At 39.0% G+C, this 11,943-nt stretch overlaps 1 protein-coding gene across 1 annotated transcript; it reads left to right on the forward strand.

Moving 5' to 3' along the window:
- Positions 1–10,777: 10,777 nt before the first annotated feature.
- On the forward strand, positions 10,778–11,943 carry her7 (hairy and enhancer of split related-7; the record flags this gene model as incomplete). Its single annotated transcript, XM_083893820.1, has 3 exons — positions 10,778–10,822; positions 10,945–11,031; positions 11,422–11,943. 3 exons carry the CDS (start codon positions 10,778–10,780, stop codon positions 11,941–11,943), a joined length of 654 nt encoding a protein of 217 aa, XP_083749946.1.

Here is an 11,943-nt window from a genome sequence, read left to right on the forward strand (position 1 = left end):
TATTCTCTCTACCTCTTTTACAATAAAGATTATCTGTATTCACAGCCAGCTGGTGACCAGTCCGGCTTTATTCAAAATGTTTTTGTTTTGAAATGGAACATTTGGATGTATGAAGGAGGAGAAAGTGCTGTTTGTTGTTGGATTACTGCAGGATGTTAACGTCAGGGAGGGAGGAGTCTGAAGATGGGAGAGACGTCCACAGCTTCTACAGGAATGTCGAATGTCGAGATGCTATCTCGTTATAAGGATAATTATTGTGTTATACCAGTAACTTTCTGAGTGAAAGTTGAGTTTATCTTCTTAGGAGTAACTTTCTTGTAAACTTGAAACTTTCTCATCATAAGCAGTAACTTTCTCATTATAACCAGTAACTCGCTCTCATTATAACCAGTAATTTTCTCATTGTAACCAGTAAGCTGGAAGGTAAAGTTGACCATCTCACTACAACCATGTCAATTACTAGTTAACTATTGTTTATAACCAGGAACGTTCTTGTTATAACGAGAAAAGATCTCGTTATAACCAGTAACTTGCTTGCTATAACCAGTAACTTTCTCGTTATAACCAGTAATTTTCTTGCTATAACCAGTAACTTTATCATAACCAGTAACTTTCTAGCTATAACCAGTAACTTTCTCGTTATAACCAGTAACTTTCTTGTTATAACCAGTAACTTTCTCACTTTAACCAGTAACGTTCTCGGTATAAGCAGCAACTAATCATAATTATATCCGCGAGGAAATGCGGATATTATGGAATCTGTCTCGCGCGTCCGCAGATTTTAGCCGTTAACGCAATAACTGGAAAGGCGTTTGAGATTACATTTTTTTATTTTTTTTATGGGTCACATACCCCCTGTAGATGATCCCTATTGATTTTGACCTGTCTACCATTATTATTAGTTAATTAATTAGTTAATTAATTAATTAATTAGTTAATTAATTAATTAATTAATGATATAAAAACCATATGTTCGCCTGCATCTTCCAAAGTATTGCAGGTATTGGCTTCAAATTTTTCATGGGCATCACATACCACCTGAGAATTATCCCTATCTTTGTAGCTTTATTATTAATTAGCAAATTAATTAATTTATTATGCTAAAAACACATTTTGGGCTTTATCTTCCAGACTGATGGAGATATTGCCTTCAAATTTTGTACAATGATTCATGTAACAACTATCTACAAGTACAATCATTATTACTTTGGCTATGATTGGTAATAGTTACATAATAAGTTAACTGGTTAACTTATTAGTGAACACAGAAAAAATAGTTAAGGCATTTTTTCTTTATTATTGAGCTCATTTGGACACATTGAGGATATCATGGGTTTATTTAGCACTTATTCATAATATTTATTACATTATAATATAAATGTATTAATTATCATATAAAAAATAGTTAAGCCTCCATTTCTTTATTAATGCATTAAATGGAAAGTTTGAACATATTGTAGCTTTTTCATGAAATTTAATAAGCATAGTGTATGCTTTTTCATGACATTTGGACACTTTGAAGATATGACAGGTGTGGTTAGCATATTAATATTCATAATATTTAACAAGGTATAATAGGTTAACTAGTTTTATTAAAAACTAGAGAGAAATGTATGAGTTCAGGTATTCTGTGTTCAATATCGAGTTTATATGGATACTTTGAACATGTATAAAGTGTAGTCAGCATTATATCATAATATTTAACAGTTATTTTGTTGAATCTATTAATAATTAATTGAAACAGTTAGTGGCAGGTGCGAGTGCGTATACTTGGGTATATTGGAAAGTTGAGGATTGGACAAGTTCGCGGATATACCCCCTGCTGTCAGCCCCCGACAGCGTAGGCTAGTTAAATAATCATTATATCATTATAACCAGTAGTTTTCTCATTATAACCAGTAACAATCTTGTTATAAAGCTAATTATTGTGTTATAGCCAGTTACTTTCTTGTTATAAAGTGAATTTATCTTGTTAAGAATAACCAGTCATTTTCTCGTGATAACAGTAACCTTATTGTTATAACGAGGAATTATCTTGTTTTAACCAGTAAATTTATCATTATAACCACTACCTTTCTTGCTATAACTTTCTCATCATAACCAGTAACTTTATCATTAATACCAGTTCCATTCTTGTTATAAAGTGAGTGTATCTTGTTAAGAGTAACTTTCTTATAACCAGTCATTTTCTCGTGATAACCAGTAACCTTATTGTTATAATGAAGCACTATCTTGTTTTAACCAGTAAATTTATTGTTTTAAGGTGAGGTTATCTTGTTACGAATAACTTTCTTGTTATAACCTGTAACTTTCTTGACACAACCTGAGGTACTTAAATGATACATGCTACATATTAGCATAAAAACACATTTATATCAACCTCATCAAACCAAATCTGATCTAAAGTTGTTGAGATTTGCTTATTTCTATGTTCTTTGTTGTTTCTTGGAGCAGTTTTTATGCATGAGAACTGAGGTGTCTGTTAATAGATGTTTACGCACTAAAATAAAATGAAAAACGTGTTGCTTCCACATTCTGTGGCAGTTCAATCACCTCCAGACGGATTTAATCCAGTTAATGCCTATTAAATGAATCAGCGTAAAGCGAGAGATCGAACCTCCTCCTCCACCCCGAGCCTCCACGTTGGGAAGTGTGAAATCCAAACAGTCGTCACGCGTCCTCGTCTTTCCCACGGTTTCCCCGCAAACATCAAAAGGCTTTTCACGAGCCAAACGTGTCAAACAACTGCGACAGTGCCAGCACGAGACCCACTGGCCCAAATGGCACGCGTGGGTCACGTATAGTGGCGCGAGGAGGTGTAAAAGCAGAATGTGGACAAATGCAGAGGCGTCACGTGGAGCGAGAAGCGAGCGCACATTCCTTATCAGAAAGAAAAGGAGCTCAAGTTAAAAGAAAAACAGTTATGCGATTGAATTTGAATTTAACTTGCAATAACAGAACTTCTTTGTGAGTATTTTTGTGATTTCCCCCCCCCCCCCGCATTTTGTTGCAGAATAATAAAAACAAGCAGATGGCCGCATAAAAACGGTGTCAACTCACGCGCTGTCTCAAAATGGTACAATCCACAAATGGTCCTTCACTTAAATCCATGTTTGGACAAAGAAAAATAAAAATAAACACGTTTAAAATACTGTTAAAGTGCAAAAACTTCACCTAAAGAGCTGCAGGGAATATATATAAAAAAGTATTTTTTTATTTGCAGTACAAAAATGAATAAAAACATCTACTAAAATTACTAAATTTCTCCACAGTAATTTTTTTAATCTAAAATAAAGCAAATGTGATTTTATTTTCCCTTTATTCTCAGCCAGGCGACATTTAAAGCACATATTTTCCATTTTACGCACGGCTTTTACGCACGCCTTTGTGCGTAATTCAGCCAATGTGTTTGCCTTGTTTGTTTTCTGGCGAGACTGAGGCTTCATTTTAATTAATTTACACCATTTAGTGTTTAATTTGATTTAATTTAATTTAAAATGTACTGGTTAAATAAAGAGGAGGGGAGTTTGTTGGCGGTGGATGTGGATGTTGATGTGTGTGTGGCTGGGCTGGGACAGATGGGGGCAGCTTGTAAAACGTGGGGTGTCAGAGTGGGAGGAGTCTGAAGTAGGTGAGGAGATAAATGAGTCCTCCTGAGACAGAAGAACTTTATTACCCGAGCAGTTACAGACTGGGAAAGATCCTCACATTTCACCGGATGAAGACACATAGTGGACATTTGGTCACCATGAAGCTGTTTCAGGAGAAGGAGGACAAACAGGACAGAAAGGTTAGACGTTTATTCTATTTCAATCACTGCATTTCCGTGTTATCATTGACTAAATGCTCAAACCTTTTCATAATCATGTGAGGTCTACATTTGTGCATCTTCTAACATGAGAATTGTCCCCGTCTTTCTTTGTAGTTGGTAAAGTCTCAGGTGGAGAAACGGCGTCGGGAGAGGATGAACTGCAGCCTGGAGCATCTGAGGACAATGTTACTGCAGGAGCCACAACAGCTGGTAAAGAGCCTTTGAGTTTATTGAGTTTTAGGTTTGATGGAGTAAAACTAGACTAAATCACTCATATGATTCTTTTAAATCCTGAAAAGCATTGAAGAATTGAACTCCTATTATGTACTGTGTGGTACTGGAGGAAAAGTAGAGGAAAAAAATGAAAGAAATTGGGGATTATTTTGAGGATTTGCTTCCTTTTGTTAAACTTGAATGAAGAAAGGAAGATTGAAAACCATGGCAACATGAAGTTGATGCATAATATTTACATTGTGCCATGCTTTACCTGCACAAAACAAAGTATTATACTTATATTTTAATATTAATATTTTTACTTTTCTACAACGTCAGGTCCTTGTTTTTCAAATTGTATCTTGTTTTACTTAATCATGACATGAATTGAGGATTTTCTATTTTTTAAATATAAAAATAAGACGAGGAATGTGCAACGTTATTAATAAGCTTTATTAACATCCAGGGTTATACAAATATAGAAAGAAAGGTATTATTATTCATATTTATTCATTTATTGTTATTTTACAGTTGGGGAGATTAAGAAGAAAAAAAAACAATAATAGTGTAAGAATAATAATAATGTAGGATAACAAAGACTAGATTAGATTTGAGTTGTTACAGCAGCAACTGTGTAAAAGTAGCAGATTAGAAATTAAGTTACTTTATACCTAATAAGCTTCGGTGCTTCTTCAAAACCTCTTGGATTAGAGGAGAAAGTTCCGTGACCTTTGACCTGTGGCGACTGAGAACCTCCACAGACAGATGTTTGAGATAAAGCTGCAGCCACCATCATTAACTCTGATGTTTCCTCTATTTTTACAGAGTGGAGCTCAAGGCAGAGTGGAGAAAGCTGAGATCCTGGAGCACACAGTCCTCTTCCTCCAGAAAACTGCCAAAGCAGACAAGTCCAGAGCGGGAGGTGGAGCAGGAGGAGAAAGAGGAGGGGGTCAAAAGAAGTCCTTCCAGGATGGTTTCTCCTCCTGTCTGCAGAAGGCAGCTCACTTCCTGGGTCCTCAGGGAAAAGGCCTGTGGCTCACAGCAGCTCTGGACACGTACTTTCCCGCCCGCGGTGCCCAGCGTTCAGACTCTGACTCTGAGAGCAGCTGCTCCTCCTCGGGCTCTCTCACACGGACAAAGTCCATCCTGCTCATGCTCAGGCAGAAGTCCAAGCACCGAGTCCTGAGGAGGACGCAAACCAGCGGTGGCGTCGGCGCTTCTCTCCATCCGTATGCACGGCGTCCGGTCCTGCCCATGTCTCCCAGAGTCTCCTCGTCGACGCAGAGTCGCCGTGACGTCAGAGCGACGACAACGACGAGCGCAGGCAGCAAACGGAGCCTGACCCAGAACGGCCTAGTCAACCAAACTCTGTGGAGGCCCTGGCCTTAAAGATGGTCATGACCTATGAACCTTGAACTTTTTTTTGAAATAAGGGTTCCAGCAGCTTCACAGCCTGTAAATAATGTAAACATCTCACATGTTCATGTTGCTGTTGGTGTGTTTGATGCTTTTTGAGTGAACTCCAGTGGAACGACAGACGTGGTCTGAGTTTAGAGTCTGTGATCTGTGTCAGGGTCCATGGTCTGAGTCTGGGCCAAAGAAGGAGCTCACAGAGGTGAGTCTAACACAGAGCAGAAGAGCCTGCTCCTCATCATCATCTTCCTTCTCCTCCTCCATGTCTCTGCTCCTGACACTGGTCTGGATAATGATCCAGTTCCCCTCCATCACATTTCCAGGTGTGGCGCCACCTGCAGGGCTCTGAGTCCCTCACATCTCCTCCTCTGAGTGTCCTGATCAAGTCCATCCAACTGTTATTTTGTCTATTTTGCACACTTTATAATTTATTCTGGATGTCTCCCTATGGTGAGAAATATTATTATTTTTTACTATTATTATTATTATTATTGTTATTATTATTATTGAAAACCTAATAAAAGAAAAAACTAAAAGCACATGTCGTCAGTGAATCTTTCTGACAGATATTTTTAGTGGAGTAAACGTGTGAAGCTTCAGTTTCCTGCAGAGCAACAAACTTCAGGTGTGAAGTCTGACCACGAGCTCCTCACTCACTTCCGAGGACATCAAAGACTCTTCAAGAGTCAAAAGGGTTTTACCTCAACAAAAAGGTTGAATTGTTCAATTATTTTGTTTATGAATTGTTTTTAAATTGACTTATTTTAGTATTTAGTATTTTTTTTATGCAGCAATGTGAGGTATTATCAGACTAGGATTGATTGATTGATTTGACGTTTTTGGTGCAGATTATTTTGAAGATTATGCAACCAAAATAAAAGCATCTATATATACACACACACACACATCCACACACACACATATGGTGTGATATTGTCAGAATCACTCCATCATCATCCGTGACAACAGGATTAAGCTGAATGATCTAACGACTTTGTTGCCTCTTGTTTTCGGTTTGTCATCCGCCTCGCGTTGTGTGCGCGTGCCCGCCGTCTGTCCTCACACTTCCTGTCACCTCTTTGAAGTCCTGTCACGTGCTCAGACTTCATGTTTACAACGATGAAGCCTGTGAGCAGCACGATGTAAAGTCATGTTCTAACACAAGTTTGGTTTATTATGATTCACATTATCCTTAACATCTGACTCTTTTACATCTGACATAGAAGAAAAACAGTATAAACAAAAATGTTAATCGATTATTAACCGCTAAATTTATCGCCAACTCTTTTGATAATAGATGTTATTACTATTATTATTATTATTATTATTGTTATTATTATTATCAAACAATTAAAACAAGATCTCAGAAGTTACAGCTTCTTCAATGTGAATATGACAGAAATAACAAATCATTAAAACTTCTTTTAATTTTGGTTTGTGGACTAAACAAAGACATTTTGATTGAAGTGAATAAAAAAATCGATAATCTGTCGTCCTAAAAGGGCAGAAGTATATAACAGGGGGAAGAGAAAGAGGTTCACATAAACACTGCTAATTAATATAGAATATTTTATATAAGAAACTCAATAGAAAAAACACAGTTTGCGTGCGTAAAAGTTTGGTGTTACTCCATATGGCTGAAATTACCCGCAGATCTACGACAGTTTCTTTATTTATTTAATCTGCATGTTAACATTTGCACATGAGAGGCGTGTGGTGAAGTGAACTAACGTGGGAGACGAGTTTCAGGCTTTTTCTCGTGGGAAAAAAAGGAGCGAGGAGAGGAGTGTTTTATTATCTGTTAGAACTGGAACGAGAAACAGAAACAGGGGTCCAAACCCAAATGGCAAATTACGCACCACACGTCCTTTTACGCACCGCGTGTTGAGCTCATTCAGATTACAGCTGTTTTGTTTTCTTCCTACTGTGGTCGCTTAATTTCTTTTACTTATGTTTGATTTCTAAAGCTTATTTGTGATAATTTAAGGTTTTTTTTCCTGGCACATTTAATGTCATACATTTCTAAATCAAACTTGATTTGATGAACTAATCTGTCTCTCGTCGAACCACACGTTGTTCTGTTCATCTTTTTCTCACAGGCTGCATGGAGCGCGCGCCTCTCTGTATGTGTGTGTGTGTGTGTGTGTGTGTGTGTGTGTGTGTGTGTGTGTGTGTGTAACCAAGGTGTGAAGTGGTCGCGTGCTGCCGGAGCTGCAGCGCGTGTCTGTGGTGAGATCATCAAAGAGTTTGACTTTGAATAGAAGCGTCAGCTCCTACAGAGGTATTTTCTTCTCCTTTCAGCTAAATGAATATCTGGATTCATGTGTGATTCTAATCACTAGTGATGTTGTCGTGCTGCTGTCTGTGACCACAATCCTGCACGAGACTTTACATTTCAAAGATTTTCAAAAAGTAGACTCATGTGCGTAATGGAGACGACATCCACAGCCATTTTGTGCCAAAATGTGTTCAGGACAGGAGTTCGTGTTTGTGTTGACAAAAACACGCACATTTTGTCACGCGTTTCCAAACGGACTGGCGCTAAATCAGAGAATCCTTCACACATTCATTCACACACGCGCAGACAAATGTTGGATCAGTGTGTGACAGTGTGGGACCGAGTCCTGCAGCGCGTTCTCAGGAGGCTTCGTCCTCACTTTTATTACCTGTTAAAACAGATACCTGGAGCTGAGGAGTGACTCTCAGGTTCCCACACGCGCACAGACAACAGGATTAAAGCTTCAGTTGTATTCAGAGTTCACTTCACTTTAGAGCTTTATTGTCCCGAAGAGAGGAATTTGTTTTTTGAGTATATAAAAAAGCAAATTAATGGAACACAATAAAACCCATTTAACAGCGTCAGCAAAGACTCAGCTCAACTGAAACTGACTGAGAACAAAATCCACTTCATTTCATCAGGATTTGAATAAGAACTAAGAGAAAACAACAAGAACAATCTGGATTCTGACAATAAAACAATTTGAATGATTATTTTTTGTGAAGACTGTCTGGTTGACGTCTTCTTTGTTCCAGATTGGTTTACATATATGTGAATATAAGTATAAGAGTTTATTTTACACTTTTGGACAAACTATTTTCAATTTGGTAGCCATGAAAAGTGTCTCAGTGAAAGAGCAGTGAAAAATAAAACCCATCAAAGTAATTTTAACATTAAAAGAATGCAAATAATCTCATGTTTATTCGGTTTGATTTAACACGTGTGAGACAATGGGCAACAATGCCCTCAGGCAAACGTGTGGGCGTGGCTCCTCCCTGTGTGTGTGTGCGCGTCATGGGAAAAAGTTAGTTCTCCCCCGCACTTTTATGACCCGCTAGAATCGCTACATCATAAAAAATGAGTGTTTTGGAAACGAGGAGGATTTTAGTTTCCCACGCGCTGTCTGTCCCCCTGACAAAATGTTCCCTGTTTGGTTTTCAAATGTCAATTTAAGAACACATTATTTGGCAGAGCCGCGCGTAAAACCGTGCGTAAACAAATCGGTCACTTTTTACGCACTGAGCACAGGTGCCATGCTCAGATTATCTGCAGAAAAGAACGCCATTATGTTTCCATCTTGGAGCTTTTGCACTATTTTCTCCTTTTGGAGGAACAATATGCTCTTGATGATCATGATTTGTTTTCCATTATATTTATTCTTTTATTTCTTAGAATATTGCAGTGGACAAAAAAGACAGGACGTGTAACTCAGCTCAAGTAAATCCCCGTTTTGCACATATTTTATGACGGAATTTATACGAATATCATTAAGATTGGTTGTTTCTGCTAATGCTCCAGTGATGTGATCATAAACCATTATTTCTTTATCTCTTTGTAGGAACACGTCCAGCAAGCACAGTTCTGTGTAACCTCCTCTTACAGTTGAACAATAGCAGGACATGTTCCTCTCGTTGAGGACTGAAACCCTTTCTAACATCTGTTTTTGTCCCACCTTTTCATGTTGAAAATGAAAAATCAAGCCACTCTTGAGCTTTACGGGAACTTCTTTACTCATTTTCAGAGATAAATGTGTCATGTGATCATCAAACAGCTGCTCTGAGACACGTGTCTCATTCCCAAAACAACAGAGGAAATTGAGATGTGTGAAAAATGAGTGAAGGATCTTCAATAAGATACTAAATAATATTCCAGCTCTGTAAGAGAACGTGAAATACACAAACACTGCAGCACCACAAGGATCTGAAGTTTGGGGGAATATACAACAGCAAATATTACATATTAAAATATATTGTAAAAATAGAATAAAACGTACAGTATGAACATTAAATAGGCCTGAATTATCTACAACATAAGCTTGATATTTACAATGTCACATGATTTCATTCATAAAGGACAGATAAGGTAAAAACAACCTTTAAAACTTTGCCAAAATAACAAAACTGATGGTGTTCTCCAACAGTCCTTTTTATAAAAAAACAAAACAAAAAAAACCTGCTGCTAAACCCCTGACGACCTCATTGACAATACTGGAAAACACAGAAATATCTATAAAATATTAAAGAAAAAAAATACTTTTCACAAAGACGAGGCCTTTTTTTTAAGTGTTATACATCTTGTGTACACACACACACACACACACACACACACACACACACACACACACACACACACACACTGTCTGTATGTAAATAAGCGTCGCCACGAGCCACGGGTTGACACCTCACGGGCGCGTGCCGTTCTCTCTCGGACGGCACAGCTGCACGTGGCTGCGCAGGATTATTATTGGCTTTAAGTGAATGGTCCGCATTGGCGCGCGCCACTGGGTCTGCATTCACCGCCACGTTCTTGTTAATCACGTGATAAATGACGCAGAACATATTAAAGATAGATAGATAGATAGATAGATAGATAGATAGATAGATAGATAGATAGATAGATAGATAGATAGATAGATAGATAGATAGATGGATGGATGGATGGATGGATAGATGGATGGATGGATGGATGGATGGATGGATAGATAGATAGATAGATAGATAGATAGATAGATAGATAGATAGATAGATAGATGCCAAAACTGCGAAAATATTGTGTTTCAGGCAGTTTACAACTATTTAAACATAAGAAATCGTAGATATGAAAAACAACAACAACAACAACAACAGTAGTCTCTTGCAATAAAAACGACTCTTGCGCGTGTGCGTAAAATAAACTTTTGTGGCTGCAGTAAACCGTGGAGCCTTTAGGCTCCTCCCATCGCCACGCCCCCTCCCTGCAGCTTTAAAAGCCTCTCGCTGAGGCTGCTGAAGCCTCATTCAGCTTTGACTGAACGACATCTACAATTCTCAGAGAAGCCACTGGACAGTTGTTGGACTAGAATCATGAAACTGCTTCAAGACTCCGAGGACACAAAGGCGACTAGAAAGGTAAGAAGGACATTTTTACATATCTATCTATATATTTGTGGATCAGATGAGAGGAAAAAGCCTTCATTTATTGTCTAATTTCATTAATTAATCCTTAATATATGGTTTGTGTTCGTCTCCAGAGTCTCAAACCTCAGGTGGAGAGACGTCGACGGGAGAGAATGAACCGCAGCCTGGAGAGCCTGAAGACTCTTCTGCTCCAGAAACAGGTAAAAGCCACGCGCCTTTTATTTTGAAATGTCTCTAAACACATACAGTAAAACTAATGCAGTTTAAAATATAGGACTTTTAATTCGAAATTTCGTCGTCGCTGCTTTTCACACAGTGAGAGTTGCTACTGCTTAGAACGTTTTATTTTGAAAAACCTGATGTCGGTGACCCGCCATAGCACCTCAGTCATGCGTAAAACGTGCGTAAAAAGGTGGCGAGCCTTAACGCACGGCGCTTAAACGAAACGCTGAGATTCTTGTGGATATTTTTGCAAAACAAGAAGGGATGAACATATTTAACGTGTTGTTATGATATATGCACGTGCGTAAAGCTGTGGTTTTAAGCACGCTGTGAATGACAGAAGTTAACTCTGAGTTCTTTTTTAACAGGAGGAGACTCAACGCAGAGTGGAGAAAGCTGAGATTCTCGAGCACACGGTTCTCTTCCTCCAGAAAACCGTCAAAGGCGACACGGCGGGAGGAGGTGGAGGAGCAGGAGGAGGCGGACAGAAGCAGTCTTACCAAGACGGCTTCTCCACCTGCCTACACAGAGCTGCTCAGTTCCTGGGACCTCAGGGGAGAGGAGTGTGGGTCGGTGCAGCGGTGGACTCATCTTTTGCGTCTCGTTTCCCCCGCGCACACCCACAGACTCCGTCCCCCACGAGCCCCCTGCTCCTCAGAAAGACCTCCCGATCGATGCTACAGCTGCTGATGAACAGATCCGGACACAGACTGTGCGTACAGACAGCGACACTCAGCTGTGCGCAGAACAGTGGCGCAGAAGTCCGTCCATCTCCATCATCTCCGCAACAACAACAACAACAACGGCCTCCTCACAATAATGTGGCGAGCAGAGCGAGCAAACAGAGCGCGCTCGCGCTCAGCCAGTCTTTGTGGAGACCGTGGCCCTGA

This window comes from Microchirus variegatus (genome assembly GCF_963457635.1).
Source record: "Microchirus variegatus genome assembly, chromosome: 1".
NCBI classification, from domain to species: Eukaryota; Metazoa; Chordata; class Actinopteri; order Pleuronectiformes; family Soleidae; genus Microchirus; species Microchirus variegatus.